The sequence below is a fragment of the Embiotoca jacksoni genome, unplaced genomic scaffold (assembly GCF_022577435.1).
Source record: "Embiotoca jacksoni isolate LCO1_2020_lvr unplaced genomic scaffold, fEmbJac1.0.p SCAF_25, whole genome shotgun sequence".
In the NCBI taxonomy this organism is placed as follows: Eukaryota; Metazoa; Chordata; class Actinopteri; family Embiotocidae; genus Embiotoca; species Embiotoca jacksoni.
In genome coordinates this window covers 4,929,111-4,950,904 of record NW_027185376.1, presented here as the reverse complement: position 1 = coordinate 4,950,904, position 21,794 = coordinate 4,929,111, and the positions used below count along the sequence as shown (strand labels likewise).

At 45.0% G+C, this 21,794-nt stretch overlaps 2 protein-coding genes across 7 annotated transcripts in view; both read right to left on the bottom strand.

Annotated features, from left to right (window-relative positions):
• Positions 1–132: 132 nt before the first annotated feature.
• Positions 133–2,888, bottom strand: apodb (apolipoprotein Db). Of its 2 annotated transcripts, none has more exons than XM_069159740.1 (5): positions 2,830–2,888; positions 1,831–1,952; positions 1,629–1,750; positions 992–1,077; positions 133–370 (listed from the first exon to the last, which is right to left on the bottom strand). In XM_069159740.1, exons 2-5 carry the CDS (start codon positions 1,945–1,947, stop codon positions 138–140), a joined length of 558 nt encoding a protein of 185 aa, XP_069015841.1. In that variant the 5' UTR covers positions 1,948–1,952; positions 2,830–2,888; the 3' UTR covers positions 133–137. The 2 variants fall into 2 exon arrangements, with proteins under 2 accessions (XP_069015841.1, XP_069015842.1); XM_069159741.1 differs by lacking the exon at positions 2,830–2,888 and adding an exon at positions 2,781–2,810.
• Positions 2,889–6,422: 3,534 nt separating this feature from the next.
• arhgap21a (Rho GTPase activating protein 21a) overlaps positions 6,423–21,794 on the bottom strand; it is a 71,290-nt gene continuing 55,918 nt past the window's right edge. For 4 of the 5 annotated variants that reach the window (XM_069159739.1, XM_069159738.1, XM_069159735.1 and 1 more), the window contains 17 exons: positions 19,007–19,153; positions 18,501–18,603; positions 17,935–17,971; positions 17,504–17,623; positions 17,013–17,312; positions 15,300–15,364; positions 15,071–15,219; positions 14,585–14,727; positions 14,296–14,454; positions 13,919–13,997; positions 13,749–13,822; positions 13,087–13,176; positions 12,854–12,979; positions 12,710–12,751; positions 12,376–12,481; positions 9,525–9,556; positions 6,423–8,389 (listed from right to left, as the gene is read on the bottom strand). In XM_069159739.1, coding sequence (XP_069015840.1) covers positions 6,725–8,389; positions 9,525–9,556; positions 12,376–12,481; positions 12,710–12,751; positions 12,854–12,979; positions 13,087–13,176; positions 13,749–13,822; positions 13,919–13,997; positions 14,296–14,454; positions 14,585–14,727; positions 15,071–15,219; positions 15,300–15,364; positions 17,013–17,312; positions 17,504–17,623; positions 17,935–17,971; positions 18,501–18,603; positions 19,007–19,153 — 3,437 coding nt within the window. In that variant the 3' untranslated portion in view covers positions 6,423–6,724. The remainder of the gene's footprint in view (positions 8,390–9,524; positions 9,557–12,375; positions 12,482–12,709; positions 12,752–12,853; positions 12,980–13,086; positions 13,177–13,748; positions 13,823–13,918; positions 13,998–14,295; positions 14,455–14,584; positions 14,728–15,070; positions 15,220–15,299; positions 15,365–17,012; positions 17,313–17,503; positions 17,624–17,934; positions 17,972–18,500; positions 18,604–19,006; positions 19,154–21,794) is intronic. The other variant, XM_069159737.1, reaches the window with a different exon arrangement.

Here is a 21,794-nt window from a genome sequence, read left to right as displayed (position 1 = left end):
CGATTAGATATCGATCATTTAAGTGTAAGTTATAAAATCTTCAACGAGGAAAAGAAATTCTATTTGAGGTGTTAAATATGAGGTCGTCTTTCTGCAGAGATCGTGGACGCCTCCTTCGGCGTGTCTCCGTGAGTCTCCTAGTCGTCCTTGCAGCCCCTCTGATCCGTCGCCTTCATCTTGCAGATTTCGATGCCCTCGCCGATCAGCAGCTGTTCGGCGTAGCGCACCGTGTCCGGGGGCAGGAAGCGCGAGCGTCCGAGGATCCAGGCGTAGTCGACGTGGAACAGGCGGAAGACGTCGGTGCAGGAGTACACCACGGCCACGCTGGTGTAGTCGGTGGACAGGACCCAGTACGGGCCGTAGGGACTGACTGGAGGGGGCGGTGGAGGGGGGGCGGAGGTCACGGAGACGGAGAGGAAAAGAGGACGGAGACAAATTGATTTGCAAACAGAGACATCCGCGAAAGAGAGCAAAAACAGCGAAATTAACAGCTGCCGTTACAGATAAATACAACTTCTGAGCGAACAGGCTTTTAACGACCAGCGGTGACGTTTTAAAGTTAAGCGCCCTCCGGTGGTCGTATGAATAATTACAACCTGGCGTCCCCCGGAAGAAGTGACGACGTTCAGACGACGTCTGCGTAACGCGAGTTTGGTCGGTGGGACGGTTCGACGAACGAGGCCGCCGTTCGCTTCCCGTTTTTTTTTGTTTCTTTTTCTAACCGTTGCCGTGACGATGTAGTTTGCATCACTTTGAAGGAAGCACACAAATTTCTTTAAAAAAAAGTAGTTGTTCACATGTTTCAGTTTGGACCGACTGACATTGCTTTCATTGTTTTTTTTGTTGTTGTTGTTTTTTAACATCGAGAATCAGCGAATCAGGAGACACGAAACCTCGCCAGCTGGAGGAGCCGTCAAAAAAAAAACAACGACTGGGACGAAGAAGGTCGAAGAAGACAACAGAATATATACAGAAAGGAAAGAGTACTTACAGTATGAGAAGCTGACTCCGAGTTTGGCCGCTTCTCGCATGTCCCGGACGACCGCCGTCCCTTCTGCTAGACGCACCTTCTCTTTACTGAGACACCATTTTATTCAGATAATTAAGATATTAAATCGAACGATTACACTAAAAAAAAAAACAACAAGAATCAGAAAAGACAGAATCAGCTGTCTGTCATTTTGTGTGTTTAAGCAAACGTCCTCTAGTCTTTCCTCTGTTTGGGGAAAAAAAAAGAAAAGAAAAGGCTTTCTCCACTTTAAGCCTTAAGTCACTGCTCAGGGTTCACAAAACCCTTCTCCATACATCGACAATAAACAACTATAATCAAAAACATAGAATTTACGTGCAATAATCAGTCACTTTAACCTTTGCTGATAGTTTCAATACATGTCGATGTTATCGGAGTTTTAATTTAACGTATTATTGCGCCTTTTGAAAGGTCTGAGGATCTGTCGGGTGACTCGGCTGCCTTTTCCTCGTTTCCTTTCCTCGTTTCCTCGACTTGTTTGAAAACGGAGGATGTTGGCGCCTTTCCACCTGAGCGAGCCAGGCTAGCCGTTTCCCTTCGTTTCCAGTCGTTACGCTAAGCTAAGCATCAGCGTCAATCAGAACCACTCGGTACTCACTAGAACTGAGAGTTCAGCACCCGGATGGTCCCGTCTTTCCTCAAGGAGTAGTTGGCCTCGATGCACTTCCCTCTCTCGAAGGAAGCGGGGAGCTTCTGGATCTCGTACCACCTGCCCAGGTACTGCGAGCAGAGACGAAAGTATGTGTAAAAGTACGCGTGTACTATGTGTGTGTGTACGCGTTCGAATGGTGCGTGTTTACCTGGGAGAGGTTGAAGCCGGGCTGCACCTTCGGGGTCGGACAGGGACCCCAGTGGAACGTCTGGGCGGAGATCAGAGGGAGCAGCAGGAGGAGGAGGAGGAGGCCGACGGCAGACATGGCACCTTCAGGACAAGCAGGGGACATTTTTTTTAAATTTTTTTTTTTTTTACAGGAGTTAAAAGGACAATTTCACCATTTATTTGAGGTGAGATCATTTTTAATATGTAAAAACTGACTTGGCAATAAACCTTCTTTGTGATTATTGATGTTTTTTTTTTTTTTAAATATGTATGAGTGTGTTTAATAGGGTCCTAATTTAAATTAAATTATTCATTATTTGTGGGAATTTTTCCCACAAAAAAAAACAAACATGAATACCAGCCGAGAACCTCGCCGTGAGTAAAAACAATTATAGGTCACTAATTTTCTATTCGTGATCTGTGCTGCTTCTGTTCGTGAATGTGATGACGTCACGTTAAACGGCGTCATCTACCTGAAATAAGGAACATGTGTTCCTTCTGTTGTTCCCTATAGACACGTGAAATGGTCCTATAGGACGTCACGGGGACGTTAGATAAGACAGCAGTGGGAAAAAAATCTATAAAAAAAGAAATACATATTTTCTTTTGTCTCTTCGCACAACATCATGTCGTCACACCTGTTCTGCTGGTTTCACGTAACAGCTTCAAACACGCTACTTCTTTTCAACACCGTGTAAAACTATATATATATATATTCTTTTTTTTACAATATTACGTTTTAAAAGTTCCCACGAGGGATTTCAACCTTATGTTAGAAGCAGTTAAATAAAGGATAAAAAAAAAAAAAAAAAAAAAAAAAAAAAAAATTAAAAAAAAAAAGTAGGAAAACAAGTTACATTGTGGAAAATAATCATCGTTTACAAAAAAAAAAACATCCTCATTAATAACGTTGCAAAAATAAACATTCACCCGTTCACAGTGCAGTTTACTGTCATTCCCACGTTTCCAACGGTTTTACCTGAGCTGTGTGCAGATGTCAGCTGGAGGTCCGAGGCTGCCAGAAACTGCCTGAGTGTCTGGAGGTCACAAAATAAAGACGCAGAGCTCGCGTTCACGTTACGTCACTTTGGTTACGGCACGAGGCTGCTCGTTACCAAATTGCCAGCACGCGCACATTCCCAAATCTGCGAAAAGGGGCAGCTATTGTGATGAGGGATAGATATATATATTTATTTATTCATGCACTTTTGTCTGAATATGATTTGATTGAACCCCGTTAGTTGTTTTTTTTTGTATTTGTTCTTTTAGTTTGTGAAATATATATATTCTGTTGTATATTAGGAGGTGTGACCCTGAGACAGCTGATATTAACGTGTAAAGAAGAGAGACTGTCGTTGCTTTGTCCTGTTTTATGTTCTAAATAAAGTTTATGAAAATAGATATATTTATTTATTCATTCACGTCCCACAGTATGGCAAGTCGGAAGGTGCCATAAATCGCCTAGTTTTCCTCCACGATTTCATTGAAATTAAATAACAACACAAATAAAGACAAGATATACATTCATTAACAGCTTTTACAGCCTTATTAATAGTGCAGGATTTAGTAGTCTGTATGTGCAGCCCACATTGTTGATGATAAACTGAGAGAAGTTTTATTTTTGTTTGTTGGCAAACTTACCTTTATGAAGATGAAAATCATCTAAAAAAAAAAAAAAAAAGGACGAACTTGTTTTTCTTCTTTATAATTTTTTGGGTTGCAACTTAAAAACAAACACAAATACACTTGGAGTTCTTCGGTCTCGTAAAAAAATGTCAAAATAGATCAGACAGTATCAGAAAACTAACATGAAACACTAATATAACCCTTAAATCATAAAAAATAAAAGTTTAACAGAAGAATTTGTGTATTAAACTTTATTGGTGGCGATAGGTCCGAACTGCTGCCCTGGAAAATCACTTACAAAAACATTCCAGCAGGTGGCGACATAAGGAATAGAAATGCTGAAATCAAGAAATATATCATTATTTTTAGATGATAAAAAAAATATGTTTCCACTGGGTGTGTCGGAGGGAAGATATCAGCAGGATAAGGAACCATTTTATGGAGCCACAGAACCATTAATACAAATAAAAAATAAAGGGAGATAGTTACTGAAGACCCAATGAGAGCTCTACAAAAGGGTTACTCATCCAGCTGATGTCTTTTTGAATCACCTTTGACATGCTCTCTGTAAAAAAAACAACCCAAAAAAACTGTTTTCTACCATCCAAAACACAACAGAGCTTCACTTTTGCTGTTTTCAGTATGAGAGCGTTTCTATTCCGCATGTCGCCCCCTGCTGGAATGAGTTTGTCAGCGTTTTTTTTTTTTTAAAGTATGCTGTTGCCATGGATACATGGATAATTTAAATTAAATTATTCATTATTTGTGGGAATTTTGAATACGAGCCGAAAACCTCGGCTGTGAGTAAAAACAATTACGGGTCACTAATTTTCTATTCGTGATCTCTGTTCTGTGAGTGAATGTTTGCACGCGGGCCGTGATGACGTCACGTTAAACGGTGTCACCTGACGTGCAGCATCTGCACACCTGTACAAATTGAAAATGTGTTCCTTCTGTTGTTCCCTATAGACACGTGAAATGGTCCTACAGGAGGTCACGGGGACGTTAGATAAGACAGCAGCGGAAAGAAATTAAAAAAAGAAATACATATTTTCTTTTGTCTCTTCGCACAACATCATGTCGTCACACCTGTTCTGCTGGTTTCACGTAACAGCTTCTTTTCAACGCTGTGTAAAAAAATATTCTTTACAATATTACGTTTTAAAAGTTTCCACAAAGGATTTCAACCTTATGTTAAATAAGAAGCAGTGAAATAAAGGATTAAAACAACAAACAAGTAGGAAAATAAGTTACGTTGTGGAAAATAATCGTTTACAAAATCATTCTCATTAATAACGTTGCAAAAAATAAACGTTCACCCGTTCACAGTGCAGCTATTGATAGTTTATTTTTGCTCCGTGAGTCTGAATGTGTTCAGAACGACCAGAGAATTAATTTAATACTGATGAAATCAGAAAATAGATAATTCACAGGCAAGTTCTGAACAGTTCTCAGGCCTGCTGCATTTCATTTATTTTGAGTTTATTTTACTTTATCTCGTTTTTTTTAGCAGAATTAAATACGCACAGTAGATGTTTTAAATGTACTGAAATGTAACTTCATGCCGGTCTTAAGTGAATTCTTGACGACACATGGCGCCAAATAAAATAAAATAAAATGAATGAAAATGTACAAATACAGTATCAACTTTAAAAAAAAAAGATATATTATTTTATTGGTGTCTATCATAATAAAGTAACATCTTTACTGGGACTCTGAGTCATAGCCTGTCAGAAATTCAAAAACATTTTTTTTTTTTTTTTTACTGTCTTTTACCAACTCGGTGTTTAATTTAAACTATTATTGCGGCAGTATGTAATGTCCAAAAGATATAAAATATATATATATATATATATTTTTTTTCTTGGATCATGTTTACATATTTAAAGTTAAATAAGACGATAAAGCCCCATTAAAAAGAAAAAAAATCTTTGTAAAAGATTGAGAATAAATCATCTATTATTCCTCCCAGATGTTTGAGCGTGTAAAACAATGAGACCAAACAGACACGAGAATCTAATAAAGATTATTTATTTCCAGTGTTTGTTGAAGGGGGGAGGGGGAGGGGGGGGCGTTGCACCCATGTTTTGCTGTACACAGGCCAGATGTTCGCTGCTCTGCAAACATTGTCTCATGCAGCTTCAAAGATACGTCTGTCTTTTTTTTTTTTTTTCTGTTTGTTTATTTCTTCTCCCAGTTTTTAAGCGCCCATGCATTTTCCTGCACTTCAAAACCACAGAGGAAAAAAAAAAAAAAAAAATGAAGGAAAACTAAAATGAAACATAAAATTTGAATACTCTGATGTTGCTAGGAGTTTTAACTAAACACAGGAAAAGAAATATCTGGAATGCCTGTGAGGGTTTTTCTCTCCTACGAACCGTCCTCATCTCGACAACTGTCTATAAAAAAAAAAAAACAGTTTAAAAAAAAAAAAGAAAAGAGGCACTTTTTTTTTTTTGTCTCGAGATAAAAACAATTCGCACATGTAAAAACTGTCTTTTTTTTTTTGGGACTATAACTGAACAACGTTTTGAAAATTAAAAAAAAACAAAACCTACTGTACCAAGCATTAGATACTATAGTATCAGCATTTCATTACTGTTTTTCAGTCTTTATTGGATAAAACTATTATAATCGTCCAGTCCTTCAAGCTAAATATCTGGCTGTCGTGACCGTGCTGTAGAAAAAAAAAAAAAAAAAAGAAAAAAGAAACTTCCCGCAGCACCCAGCTCAGAAAGCAGCCTTCGGTTATTTCCTTGTACTTCAAGTACAGGCAAAAAAATAAAAAAAATAAAAAAAAATTAAAATCCACATACATATCGTTTTGTCACGAGCAACTAGTGTTAGTCCAAAAAGAGTAATACATTCTTCATACCGCTTATAAGAGGAAGAACTGAACCATGATTCCTTTAAAAAAAAAAAAAAAAAAAAAAAAAGGCTTCCTCGAATACTCAAGTCGACCTTTTTTTAATTTCATTATAACAATCGTCACGTTCTTGCATTAGTTCGATTCCTGCAGGAGAAAGTCTGTTTAGTTTCCACGTCAGTTCCAGTATGGATTACACACATAAAACATCTCTTCAGCATTATTCCAGTAACAATCATGAGCCTATACACAGTATGTACAGTAGATACAGAAAGTATACTTTGTAGAAAAAATATTGTGCAGTAAACCTCAGCTAAAATACCCACATTCGTACACATTCATTCTGTTGTTGTTGTTGTTGTTGTGACGCCCTCTCGCCGTTTCACAGATACTGGTAGAACCGCGAGCGGACCACCTGCGCTCCGGAGAGTTTGTGCGGGTGAGCGTCCGCCCCGAGGGAGGTTTTGTTTTTGCCCTGCGGCCCGTCGCCGTTGACGTGTTCGAGAGGCTGAGCGGCCGGCGGGGCCGAGGGGGGCGGAGGCCCCTCGGGAGCGACGTCCCGGGCGTCCGGGCGGTCGTCCTCGGGGACGGCTTTCGGCGCCGCCTCGACGCTCCCCTCGGAGCCTCGGCAGCGCTCTCGGGCGATCCAGTCCCGGATGGAGAAGTCCTGAGAGGAGCACCGGGGCTTCAGGCGGTCCAGAGCCGACAGTTCGGCCGCCTGGTCCGCCCCGCCCTGCTCCCGCCAGTCGTTGATGACCGCCAGCTCGGCGAAGTCCCTCTGCCCGCCCATGGTGTGCCTCCGCCGGATGTTCTTCTTCTTCTGCCCGCGAGCGTCGGGAGTCCGGCTCTTCTGCGCGAGCACGTCGTCGGCGGACGTCCGCAGCCGGAACTTCAGCCGCTCGGTGATCTTGAGGTGCCACGACGGCTCGGAGCGCTCCGACTCGCTGCGCGAGGACGAGCTGAGGCTGCTGGTGGACCGGCCCTTCTTCATCACCTCCAGGACTCGGGACAGGCGAGTGGACGACTCCGCCCGGCCCTCGCCGCGCTCCCCGCCGCCGGCCACGCCCTCCACGGACGACTCGCTGTCTGTTTTCTGCCGGAGGGACCAGCGCCTGGAGAGGGTGTCGCACTCGATCATCCGGTGCGACGGGAAAAGCCGCCGCGCCTCCAGTTTCGGCGCGGCGCTCCCCTCGGCCGCGTCGCCCCTCGGCTCGGCCTTCTGCTCCGGGCGGGGCGTGGACTGGCTGCTGCCGCCTCCCGGGGCGAAGACGGGGAAGTCGCTCTCGCTGTCCGTCTCCACGGGCCGCCCCTCGCTGATGAGCTCGCTGCGCTCGTCGTCCGCCTCCTCCCCGCCCTGCGGCTCCGGGCTGAGCGTGCTGGACTCCGCTCCGGTCAGGAACGTGATGGAGGAGGTGGTGGAGTAGTCGGAGGTGATGGAGCTCACCTCGGCGCCGGCGGACGCCCCCGCCCCGACGCGCGCGGGGAGATCGGGCGACGCTCCCGCCGTCCACTTCTTCGGCCTCGACCGCTGCGCCGACGCTCCGGAGCTCGTGGTGCCGAGGTCCGAGGTGTTCTCGTCCGGCCGGGACGGGGGGTCCGACGGGGAGGACTTCCCCCGAGGGGCCGTCGGGCGGCTGACGTTCGGAGAGCCGGAGACATTCGGGGACGGAGAGGCGGCGGGCGAAGGGTGTCTGGACGGAGTCTTCTCCTTCAGGAACAGGGAGTTTCGGTGCTCTCTCTTGGCTTTCGGCGCGAGCTCCGCCGTCCTCCCGTTCTCCTTCCTCTCCTCGGCCCGTGCCTGCTGCTTGGCGTTGGGTTTGGCGTTGGGGCCGGGGCGACTCTCGCTCGCCGCCTCGGCCTGGGGGCCGTGGTGGTTCGGCTTCGGGCCGGCGACCTCCTTCTTGGAGAACACGGAGTCCAGGTCGTCGTCCGAGCTGCTAGGCAGCGGCTTCTCCTTTGACTTCTTCCTTTTGCGGCTGGCTGCAGCAAAGATGGAGGAGACCAGGAGCTCTCGGCTGCACTGGTCCTTCCCTGAGCCCCAGGAACCCTGCGGAGAGGACAGGAGGAGGGACAGAAAGACGAGAGACGGAGCAGAAGAGACCAAATCAGACCGGCAGACGCACGAAAGGAGGAGACATAAGACAAACCCTTCGCCCACCTCCCCCGCTCCTCCCCCCGCCTCCTCCCCAGCCTGGAAGTTTAAAGTCTGTACTCCACCTGCTCCCGTGAAGCACCACAAACCAGAGACAGAGAGAGGAACGTTAGCGGCGTCACAAACATGGAAGCGCATCACTGTTTCCATGCCGGCATTAAAAGCAGGAGAAGCGGGAGAAGCAGCGGTGAACTCTTGCCGCTGCCGCATGTCGAAGCTGAAGAGGAGCAGCCGGGAAACAGCAGCGCAATGATGAAGAGCACCGCCAAGAGCACTTCTGTTTGTTTTTGTTTTTGTTTTTGTTTTGTACGCCACCGGAGCTTCTCAGCCGCGAGTTTCACTCGGCGGGACTTTTAGAAAAAGCGTATCTCTGGTCGGCGCTCGCCTTCACGGCTCCGTTCCACCAAATCACAAGAAGGTTTTTTTTCACTTCCCTGTTGCTGTGTATTTTTTGTTAAATTTTTTTTAAAATTTGTTTTGAGATATCAAACCTTGAGATTTCTGCTTCCTCTCTTCGTACTACAGATATTTAGCAGCAGATCATTTGTGGAGAAGCTGCTCATCACACACAGGGTTTGATTGTGTAGAAAGTAGTTTGCGTTTTAAGTTACCTGAAGTAAAAACACAGCGAAAAACGCTGATGAAGCGAATATCGTAATTTAAAAAAAAAAAAATGCCGATTCGGTGTAATTTCGTGCCACATTTTGATTCATAGTTCTGATTTCTGACGGGCTCTCTTTTCGGCGACTTCGAACTCCCACGGTGCACCGGGCGGATTCGCTCATTTCTTTGCGTGCATTTTTTTTTTTTTTCCAGTGTCGCGAGCGCCGCAAATTAAAAGTGGACTTCATCGTTTTGAAAAGGAGGCAGAAAAACGAAGGAGACCTCAAAAACGATGAGAACGATAACCGCTCGTGATGTTGGTGAAACGGGCCTTTGGCTGGGGGCAAGCTGCGGTGAAGCCGATTTCGCGACGCTCTCGTCCTACCATCCCGTCGTCCTACTCACGTCAGAGACTCGGGACACTCACCTTTGATTTAGCCGAGTCACTCGTCGGTGAATCTGTGGGTCGAAGAGAAAAGAGAGGCACGTTAAGAGGATTTTTCTTTTTTTTTTACAACACGGGTGAAGGAGGAGGTGCGACGACGTGGGGGAGGTGGAGGGGGGGGGGGTGAATCAGGAAGAAATAAAATAAAAAAAAGGATTAGAGACCCATGTTGATGAGAAGAAGCAGCGTGATTGATGAGAGGCGAGCGCGCACACACACACGCACACACACACACACACACACACACACACACACACACACACACATATATGAGCAGACAACAAAAGGCCATGCTGAGGTGGGGGGGTGAGGGGTGGTGTGTGGGGGGGGGCAGATGAGCTCTACGTTACACTCAGCTCCACGGCGACGCGGCACGTTCGAGTTCTTCTTTTCCTAACTCTTACACACACACACACACACACGCACACGCACACACACACACACACACGCACACACACACGCACACACACGCTTCCGTCGAAACCGGAACGTTTGACAGCAGCGCTGCCGATCACGTTGCCATGCAACACAGGGACGGGTTTTTAGCGGGTCCGGGTCCAAAGACGCGATCCTATCGGGACGTTTGTCGACTGAATATTTTCTTTGCCCGGCCTGCAGCACTTTTCGAGGACAATTAAAATTAGTCTTGGAACTAAAGAAGAAGAGTTTTGTTCGGACGTTAAAACTTTCAGAGGAAGCCGCAGGTACAGACTCGTCTTCTCGCAAGCCGTGAAAAACAACAAGACATTTTCAGTTTCTTTACGTTTTTAATGGACCGTGAGGATTTTGCTCGGTGACAAAACCGTCGCAGACGTCTGTTTTCTTTTCTTTGGAGATTTGAGGTGAAACTTTAAAAAAAAAAAAAGCAAACAAAAAATAAATAAATAAAAAAAAAAACAAAGGAGAGAATTTTATGCTTCTTTACAAAAGTTCTTTTTTTTTTTTTTACCCCGGTTATAATTTTATTGGCCTTTAGGCTGAATCCAAATGTCCGAACATCATCTCTCTTCCCTGGGACGTCTGTGAGTGTCGACTTTCAGAGACTCTGCTTGCAGATTTTACCGATTTAATTACCCACAATTCAATGCAATACGGACTTTACATTGTAGTTTTTCCAACTGAGAAAAGAAAAATAACTTAAAATTAATGCATAAAAAAAATGACCACTTGAATTGTGAAGGTCAGATATAACGTTCACTCTCCTCACGATACAGAAATACGCAGTAAAGGCGACAAAACTGCTTTTTATAATCGAACATCTGGATTCGGCCTTAAAATGAATCTGCTGACCCGCTGATGTAAACACGAGACAAGAAAAAAAAAAAAAATATATATATACGGTTTGGGTTTTAAAAAAAACTTAAGATTTAAGGATCTCAACTCGACACTCCCGATTTGTATTTTTATTTATTTTTTTAATTTACTGATGAAGCGATGTGACGTGAGCTGCCATGACAACAGTGACAACGGTGGTGACAGGGACGGACGGTTATGAAGGAAACCGAAAAAATGACATAAAATAAAAGAGTGACGGGGGGGTCACAGAGGGGCTAGCTATATGAGAAGAGAGGACACTACATGAGAAAAAAGAGAGAAGTGTCGGCGAGGGACGCCTGTAAATCGGTCCTCACCTGCTTTTTTTGCTTTTAGTTTTTTTTTTTTTATCTAAAAATTTTGCGTGACATAGCCGAGCCCCCCTATTCACCCCGTTACAAGACACAGGATGGCACGATTATGCAAGTGCACACTTGACTGGTGACGTAAGGGGGAAACCATACCATTGCTATCTCTCCCGTTGGCAAGCTTGAAGACAGTGAGGAGAGACAGCGGAGAGCCTTTTTCAGACAGTAGCACCGGCCTGCGTTAGGTACACTCTGACAACACCGGACGCCGTACAGTACCGTGTAGCCGCTTCGCTTCCCCCGTTTGTCGCCGCGGGTTTCTTTGCTTTTTTATTTTTTTTTCCTTTTCTTTTCTCGTTTTTCTTTCTTTTCTTTGGCGCCTAAAACAGCTGCGGGTTCCTGCAGACTAGGCAGCTACACTGCGGGCAACAATCCTCCTTCTTCCTACAGTTCCAGCTGGACATTATAGAGTCCATCAGTGACATCATGGTGTGATAGACTCCTCCCACCTGGCCTGTGTCAAGATCAGTATGTGTGAATGCTGGGAAAGCCTTTAGGACACCCGACAGAGCCTCACTAGAGACAAGAGGAATCAGAGGTCGCCTTTCACTGTAAAAACATCTATCTTCGTGACGTGGGGAAAAGAACATGCCGTATTAGTGCAACAGTAGGCAGGGGGGCAGGAGGGGGGGGGGGGGGGGGTTGGAGAGGGGGCGGGGACACAGCCCACGAGGGAGGAGGAGCTAAGACTAAAAGGAGGGATGGTTAAAAAAAGGATTATTTTTATTTTATTTTTTTTAGCTGTTTTAAAAGACGAACTAACACCGAGGACGTGAGGAGTAGATCTCTTAAAGCAAATGAGGCGAGCGAGACAATTTTCTGCATCGTCGTCCATCGATGCAAATAAAATTTGCCCCCGCCGGCGTTTTTTGGGACTCGTCGTTAGCCATGAGACATTTCTATCTGATGGCAACGGCCAAAGAAGCAAAAAAAAGGGAGAAAGCTTTGGCCTGGGGACGAAGCAGCGTTATCATCATCATCAACATTCCCCCCCCCACTAGTTTTGAACACAACCCGCCCCACACCACCACCACCACCACCACCACCCCCGGCCCCCCCACCCGCCCACGACGGCAGCGCTCGGCAGCGAAAGGGGGTAGAGAAAGGTTGAAACCCACCACAGAGTCGGCCCGCCAGAGGCAGCGTGTTACCTGATACTTCACCCTGCGACGTGCCCGTGCGGCCGATGTTGGTGAGCAGGTGGTCGATGTTGGGGACGGGCTGGGACTCCACGGCGCTCTCCTCTTTGGACACCGTCTGGAGGAGGAGGAGGGAAGTGATTTGCACCGGCGGGGTTATGTCGTTTTATTTTCCTCTTCATCCTGGCAGAGATTTTAATCTCGACTAAAGATCCTCTATTGTTTTGAATTGCGGGGAAATTGAGGCTTGACCTCGAAAACAAACGCTTTCGTGTTTCCTCACTTTCTGACATGATGAATTGCCTCCGTTATCATATTCTGTGCTATTCAGTTGTTTTGTACCCACCACTGGATCTCCGTTTCCATCTTCAGTGAAATACCAGTCATACTGGAAGGACAAAAAAAACAAAAAAAAAACATGAGAAATTTTCGTTTTTTCTGTTTGAATCTGGGACCACTGAAAAAAAACAAAAAACAAACTGATGCTCACATTTTGAATGAGGGTCTCCACTATCTTGTACTGGTCTGGCATGTGCGTCACCATGTGGGTCATGTTGTCCTCGGTGGTGCGCACCAGAGTGGGGCCGAACACGATGGCCAGGTTCCTCGGTTCCATCTATCACCAACGTAAAGTTTTTATTCTACATCTTCCAATTCTCCTTAAGTGAGACTTAAAATTAAAAAAAAAAAAAAAAGAGAACCGACACCCTGCGAGTTACACACCTTATTTTTCTCTGAGTTTTCAGCCACAGTTTTCAGGTGAGCTGAGAGGAACTTGAGGGTCTCGTAATGATGATCCGGTAACTCGTGAAGCTGAAAAGGAAACGAGAGGTTTCAACCAAAAAAATTAAATGTCTTTTTTTGCGTGTTTTTTTTTTGGGTGTACAATTTATTGTACAAATTTCTTTACTTTCACTGATTAAAAAACTGAGATCCCATGACTTATAAGGAACTGAAAAAAAAGCTGACGTGCTGAGCGGACGAGAAACAGGCTGCGCCGATATTTAAATAAATTATATTCACGTCTAAATACTGGTTAAAGAGGCAAATAATTTATCTAACCATAACAGTAATTATCTCCCAAACTAATAAGCTCCATTTTCAATTTCTGTCAGAGACCACTAATGCTACCAAACACACACACTGACAGTAACTAGCGATTCATGCATGGACCATATTACATTTTGATAAATGGCAACTTAAACATTCAAATCAAATTCTCTGATTTTCCCTGTCTGGAAAAAAAGAGTTATTTTTAAAATTCCCTTTAAATTGCCAGATTTGTGTTAAACCCTGGCTCCAGTGCAACTTATGAAAAGGTTGCAAAAGAAGAAGAAGAACATTGAAATATTCTGAAATAAATAACCAAAACAACAACTACTCACCAGCCGTTTTATCACTTTGAGCCTCTCCACCGGGTCCTCGATCCTGTTGGCCTCTATGAAGTCAGCGTACCTGTCTGCGTGGGGGAAAACAAGGGCAATTGGAGGCGATACAATTTTCAGGTTGCAGTTCTCACTTTTGGCCACCAGAGGGGGGCGCAGAATCAACTAACCGTTGGTGAACAACGGCTCGGGGAGTTTCCGAAAGAAGGACTTGAGCAAGCTGCTGATCACATTGAGGTCCCTCCATTTCTGTAGAGGAGGATAATTCAAATTAGTAAAAAGAAAAGTTAAAAAAAAACAAAAAAACATGCATGATAATGTCGGTGATCCCAAAATAGAAGCTTAACCTGCTTTTTAAAAAAATTTTTATTCTTTGATGCGTCTGAATGTGACGCATAGATTTTAATTCTAAAGATTTTAAGTAGAGAGAACGTCTGTCAACCTCGCGGCTTTAAAAATGATTTCACTGGGGACACCGCTGGGTATCCGCAGACGTCAAGGAGAGTTTAATTAAAGCAACAGCGGATCAATAGCGGGAGCCTCTCACATCGTCCTGGATGTCGATATCGTTCATGCCCTTGTTATTGAGCTCCTCCTGCATGTTGGAGATGGCGGCGTTGTTCCCTGGGACTCGGTAGATGCCCGTGTACTCCAACCCCCTGTCCTCCACCAGCTTACAGCAAACCTCCACGATCAGAGGCACGAACTGCAAGAAGGGGAATTGTTAAAAGGAACGTCCAAGAGCAAGAAAAAAAACCCCGAAAAGACAAAACCCGTGTAATGTTTAGACGCCCGTTCGTCTCGTGTTTTTATTTTTTTTTTTTATGAGCACGAACCTTGTTGGTCTGAGCGGGAGGACAGTCGTCCAGCCGAACGCCGAACGTGACTCCGGGCGACGGCTTCTTCTCGAAGGGTTTCCTCATGAGGCCCGGGATGCCCTTCCTCCACGTCCCTTTGTCCTTGGGCGGGCTGGTGTCGTCTGCACGCGCGGCACAAAACGTTCCCGTGTGAAATACTGGTGACGGATTTCAAACCGACTCCGTGACACATTCACCTTCACTTGCGTAAAGGAGGAGTTCAAGTTTAAACACAGTCGAAACACACAACCTCGATTCATTCCTCAACCAAATTGCCACATTTCTTTTCAGGACTCTGAGTATCGTGATGATTCATAAAAAAAAACCATACAAATGCGGTACTGCACCAAATCACACGTGCATTTCTTCAGTCTCTGCTCCACAGTCATCATCCCTTTTTTGGAAATGTCTTGAAAAGTCACTAATATTAACGAAGCGGCTGAAGTTCCACACGCGGGTTTTCACCTTTATGCACGTTCTTCCTCTCCTGCTCCGGTTTGGGTGAGTGCGGACTCGTGGCTTTGGTCTCCCCTTTGCCCCCCAGCAGCGTCTGCCTGATGCTCAGCGACTGGCGCGACGGCCGCGGCGACGGCTCCGTCCTGCCGCCCGTCGGGCTGAACGAGACGAGACGCGGGAGAGCGTTAGCGGTCGGAGAAACCGAGCGCAGAGTGCGCGGCGGGACTTCCCCTCTTACCTCATCAAGGTGTTGTACTCCTTGATCTTCCTGCTGATGAGGTCATGGCTGGTGAAGGCCGCGTTCTAGAGAAAAGAAACAGAAGGGAAGAAGGAAGGAAGGACGGTGAGACACAATAGGTGGTGCTGAAAGGCTTCGGGTGCGGACGCGCCCTTCGCGCCGCCTCGCAGGCCGCAACGGATCTTTACGTGAGACGCAGGCGAGACCGTTGGGATGTCACAGTATGGACGCCGTGGTTTTGGGTCCTCAGTAGAGGAGAAACACTGGTTTAAATTTCACACGGGGAGGGGTGGCAGCTATTTTAAGAAGCAGGCAGGATATATGAAAACAAAATATCCGAGCGCGCGTTCGATTATAAGCGCGGTAACGTTGGACTTTTGCGTTGGGTGTTTCTGTGAAAGTCAACAGCAGTAAAAACACAAGAGGCCTCGTGCTGGAACAGGTTTAAAAATTCTGATCCCTTCTTTCTAAATGCTATTAATAAACTGTCTTAACAGGATAAATTAGTCAGAAACTCAATCGTAGCTGCACGTCTGCCAGAGTTGACTGTTTGTAAGGCTGCAAATGACAAATATTTTCACCACTGCTTCATTGCTTTCTTGTTAAACTGACTCACTCAGATCATCGCACTTTTACAGCTCCTCGTTCCGTAACCAGAAATCAGCAGATGATCTCATAACAAGTTCACCGGTCGTGTTAAGAAACCCAAAACAATAAAGCTGAGCTCATCATGTGTCATCGGTCTGAGAGACACGAAGAGGAAATGATTTAAGGAGGTTAATCATTAACTTTTAGAATTATAGAACTGAATCAATTAACCAGATATAAACGGAGGTGTACAGTCAGAAAGGTGTGTTGCAGATCTCCATAAAAATCCTCATGATCTGGTATATTTATATGCATCTATCTATGTCCTCTCCATGAATCGAACCCCACGCAGCTGTTTTCTGATTTTAAAACTCGGGATTTCATTGCACAACGAAAGACGGGAGCGGTTATCCGTCCAACTATTATCTGCTTCATCCTGAACAGGGTCACGGGACCGGAGCAGCTGACTTCAGGGGTTTTAACCTGGACAGGTTTTTTTTTTTTTTTTTAAAGTCATGTGATTTATGATTTAACTTGCTGTTTCTTTTGTCCTTCAAACTCCTCGTGTACTCTGATTTTGCAACAAATAGATAAGCCTTTTGGAAAACATTAATATTTAATGTTTTCTTTCTAATCATTTACACACAGCGGACAACGATTGAGATGAGGAGGAGGAGGAGGAGGAGGACGTTTTCTCCTGAACTGAGACCGACGTAAAAGAACCCGAGGCGGACGTCTTTGGGAGAACGAAGATCCACAAATTCCGTCAATAAAAAAAAAAAAAAAATCATAAAAATCTAAAATGCAACTGATGAAAATGTCAGCCTGTGACGCACGTTTGTTTTGGTTTCACGTCTATTATTTCCATTTGAACTTCATATTCTTAAGTTTCCTGTCTGCACACGTCTCTAGAACACTTGGTGCGGTTTTTTTTTTTTTTTTTAGATGAATACTAAAACGACCGCAGTCCAAAATCACATCAAAATGCATCATTTGTTCTATGAAATACACCCCCATCCCCCCTCCCCCCCCCTCCCCCCTTCTTGCAGAAAACCTGCGAAAACCCCCGATGTGTACGAATCCCATCTGCATCTCTTGCTATCTGCATAACGTTCGATCCGGTACCTCCTCGTCCAGGTTGCTGTTCTCCTGTATGGATCGGATCCAGGCCAGCATGTCCTCCCGGTCCTCCGCCTGGAACAGGTACTCGCAGTCCGACGTGGTCAGCCGCAGCACGTTCTTGCGCTTGGTGTCGCTGTAGGAGATGTCGACGAGGCACGCCTTGATGCTGATGGGCAGCGGCTCGTCCACCGCCTGGCAGTTGGCGTGAGCCTGGCCCTCCTTCTTGTCCTTGTACAGGCAGAGGTAGCGGCCTCTCAGCACGGCGTACATCTGCTTCCACGGCCGGATCCCGCCGCCGCCGCGCTGCGGAGGAGGAGGAGGAAGAGGAGGAGGAAGAGGAGGAGGAGGAGGTGAGTTTCGAGGTCACAGAGAGGCTCCGGGTTCAAACTGGTCGAACGAGTGAAACCCAGTCGCGGGGAAAAAACAAAAACAAGGGCTGACATGTTGCTGGTAATAAATCAATTGTGCGTGTGTGTGTGTGTGTGTGTGCGCACCTTCCCCTTGTCGGTGTGAAGCTGCTTGAAATGCAGCAAACCCTCCTTGGTGGCGTCGCAGAAGACGTCCGACGAAGAGTCTCTCCGGGACCCCGAGTCTTCCGACGAGCGGTCGGCGGCCTGCGACGAGCAAGAAAACAACGTGAAGCTCGAACAGCGTGGAAAAGATTGACCACCACGAACGTACACAAAAGGTTTACAGACAGACGCAGACGCTGTAAATACAAGAAATACAAACTCCCACATGCTTTGAATTCAACATCTCAACGTTTCTTGCACCGGCTGTTCCCCTGATTTCCATAATATATTCGCGATTTCGGTGGGAGAGGTTGTGCGACAAAACCTCCGAGCGGGGAAATGCAGATAAACCAGTCAGAACAGCTGGCAACGAGCTCATGTTTGATCAAACAAAAACAAAAAAACAGACTCACCTTCCTGAGGCTTTTCAGACCGGGTATGAAGGACCTCCTGAGAGGAAGAGAACGGATATTAAGCTGCGGTACAAGTTACGAGGAGATTTGAAAACTACACAGCCACGGTGATTATAGTCGGTGGTTGTTTCCTCCACATCAGTTTAAACCTGTTGAAATATAACACATCTGCACCCTGGTGATGATGTGAGTGATATCACAGTTAAATATGCTTCTTTTTTTTTCTTTCTTTCTTCCTCATAATCATTCATCACATGAGCCTGAGGCTTCAGTCTTGACTAATAAATCAAATATTTTTAACGGACTTAAATATGAACACAAGTCCGAGAAGAGATCGGCAAAAACGTCACTATCAGGACACCAAAGTTGGATTTGAACATATGGGTTGAACTTTTTTTTTTTCCCATTTAATGAGCTGCGCGTCGCTCTGTATGACTTCAAGACAGTTTATGGACATGTATTGGACCAGAGCTAATAAAAAAAAAAAAAGGAGACTGAATGTACGATATCGTTTAATTGAATTAATTATCTGATCCTTCGTCCTCGTGTGTGATGACACAACTTACCCTCTGCTCTCCTCCCGGTAGTTATCCAGGCCTTCGTCGTACGACTTGGACCGCTCGGTTTTGGTGCCAGAATCTGACTCAATAATTGTGAGACGGAGAGAATCTATTAAGAGAGGGTCACATCATTTATTTTAATCTGTCCACAACCTGTAGGGTTGTAAAAAAAAACCAACAACAACAACAACATTTGCAATAAGACTGTACAATAACTCACCTCTGGCAAAATCCATCACACAACAATAACACCGTTGCTTGTCTGTTTTCTTGTTTGTTTAAATCTTTGCACTATTGTTTAGTTAGTTTTAATGTAGTTATTCTATTTTATTTTATTCTATTTTATTGTATATACTGTGCATTTTTATATTTAATATTTTTTAGTGTTGTTTTATTGCTTTCCTGTATCTATAATGCTGCTGTAGCGAAGAAATGTCCCCTTGTGGGATTAATAAAGTATCTATCTATCTATCTATCTATCTATCTATCTATCTATCTATCTAAAAACCTACCTTGGTCATGTGACAGCTGGCGTCGAATGAGAGGGGACGGAGAGGTGGGGCTGGGGGGCATGGTGGTGATGACGGGCGCCGCGGATATCACGGCGGAGGCGGGGATAGGTGTGCTGTCCAGGTCGATGCTGGGACTGGACGGTTCATCTGAGTTACAACGAGGCGGGGTGGGGGGGTGGGGGGGAATGACAAAAAAATTAAAATGAAATTATGAAATGAGCAGGATTCAGCTGCGCTAAACTCAAACACATCGCGGGGCTCCTCGATGACGGCATTTCACTCGCATATTGGTCCAAGAATAGATCGCAGGAGTCATAACAATAATTGATACAAGCCCTCGTTTCAAATTAAAAGCCCTCGTTTCAAATTAAAAGCCCTCATTTCAAACTACAAGTTGTAGTTTCAACTTAAAAACCATCTGGCGTTTAATACATGTTCTGGTCATTCACTAGGTTTTGACACACACACACACACACTGTATATATATGTTGGAGTCCAAAGGAAACATCCCATCATCAATTAAAACATCATAAAAGTGATCCGACTCGGTGCCGTCTCAGCTTGGGTAAACATTTCAGCAGACGGCAATAAAAAAAATTAAAAAAAATCCAGCGATAAGGGGACACGGGGAGACGGGGAGACGAGACGGGAGACGCTGTCCGGCTGATGGATGACAAGACACACCTTCTTCCTTTCAAACAGTCGGTGACATCATCGCAGACGAGACCGGCCCTTCATGTCTGATACGCATATCAGCAAGACGGCGAGCCGTGGAAACGCACCAGGTGATGAGTCGGACGATCAAACGCTGCCAGCGGTGAATCACAAATCACACGTGTCCTGAAAATATGTTGTTTTTTTTCTCATTTCTTATTTGTCACGTCGAGATGTCGAGCGTTTACCCCCCACCCCTCCACCTTCAAAAAAAATAAATAAATCGGTTTAAAAACAAAAGAGAGCGATTAAATTGTTCCCTACGAGCCCGATGCGCTGATGCAAATCTTTTTTCCTCTTTCAAACGGCACAATTTAATAGGAAACATGTGATCCGCCTGTTAGTCGGACACACATCGCTGACCTCGTTCCCGCCGAGTCGGCCAGATTTCCCGCTCGGTGTAATCACTTGTTTATACACCTCTTCTTAATTCTGTTTTCTGGGAGGACGGCGGTTCGACACGTACGACTACGAAGGAGAGCAGCGCAGATATGCAACTCTTTAAAGGAACAGTTACACATTTTATTAGCTTTCTTTTTCTCGTTTCTGTGCGGTAAATATGAACTCAAGAGCCGGGAGGTGGTTAGCGTAGCTTAGCATAAAGACTGGAAAGGGTATTCCTTTTAAATACTGCCAAATCAGCATATTTACTTCTTTTTATTTTCATACTCTTTATCAGTCTGGGGAAAAAAAAGGCAGATGGTTTTAATGATTTATTTTATCACTTAAAAAAAAAAAAAAAAAAAAAAAAAAAGCCACAACACTTAATCTCATCTGGATCTGAAGGGAGTGAACAAAAAAAAACAAAAAACAAAAAAAGCACGAAGGAGTGTTTTGTGTGCAACGGAGGCAAGTGGTGCTGGATAGAGGACGCGATGAGTCAAGCGACGAAGACGTAAAAACTGAGGACGGCGGGGTCGAGTTGGAGCTTGTCGGCCTCTGGAGTTGGCAGAGACGAAGGAGGAGGAGGAAGGAGACGGAAGGAGGCTTCAGACGTTGCAGCTATTTGCGACGTGTAAATACAGCCCTCCGTTCAACTCTGACACATTTTCTGCGCCGGGGGCTCATTCGGTTTCATTCGGGCACGTGACATTTTGCATGTACTTTCAAGCAGCGCAGCGTTTACTTTATTGTTTTGCCCCCCCCCCAGTGTGTGTGTGTGTGCGTGTGTGTGCTGCCCTACTCGGATACCACAAGATGTTTTTTTTTTTTTAAATACATCACCTGCAGTCGAGTGTCAAGTCGTCACATGATCACACGTCTGACATGATGTCACCCCAAAAAAAAAAAAAAAAAAAACGCCACGAGGAAGTCCTTTTTTTTTTTTTTTTTCCCCCCCTTCTCATTAAATACTTGCATCATTTAATTTTCCGTGACTGTAACCCGCGTTTACAAATAATAATTCTTCAGATTCCTCCACGACGACAAAAATGGATTCATTTGCTGCACATTTAATGACAATCGGACGAGTGATTTCAAACAGAATTCCCAGGGGAATTTCCCGATCATTCCTCGATTAAACAATGACACGCAGTAAATCCACCACGACATTTGGACGTAATAGATTTCATCGTACGTATAACGTGGAAAAAGGATTGATTCGTTTCACGCATTTTTTTGTGTGATTACGCGCCACCAACAGGCCGCAGCTTCGGGTGTTTGTTTGTTTTTTTTCTTTCGTATCGCAGAGAGACGAGTTTAGTCGTTTTTATTTCTGAAAAGTTCACAAAATATAGTGAAAGTGCGACCACTAATATCCCCCCCCCCCCCACCGTGGCATCGTACCGGACAGAAATATCAAACCACAACACCTTGAATTGTGGATATCTGCGGTGGGACGTGAACACACTATGATGTGAAGTTCATTCAGTCGTTGCATGAGAATTTTAAACTGCAGAAAACAGCACGTCATCGCTATGCAACTAAGAGCTACATATACAATACAGGTACACGCACGCACACGCACACACGCACACACCCTCTTTTCCCGTGTGTGAATACTGGAGCTGTCAGAGGGTGTTAAATTTCACAATGGAAACACCATCTACCCCATTTGTCATGTAGGGCTGGTTTC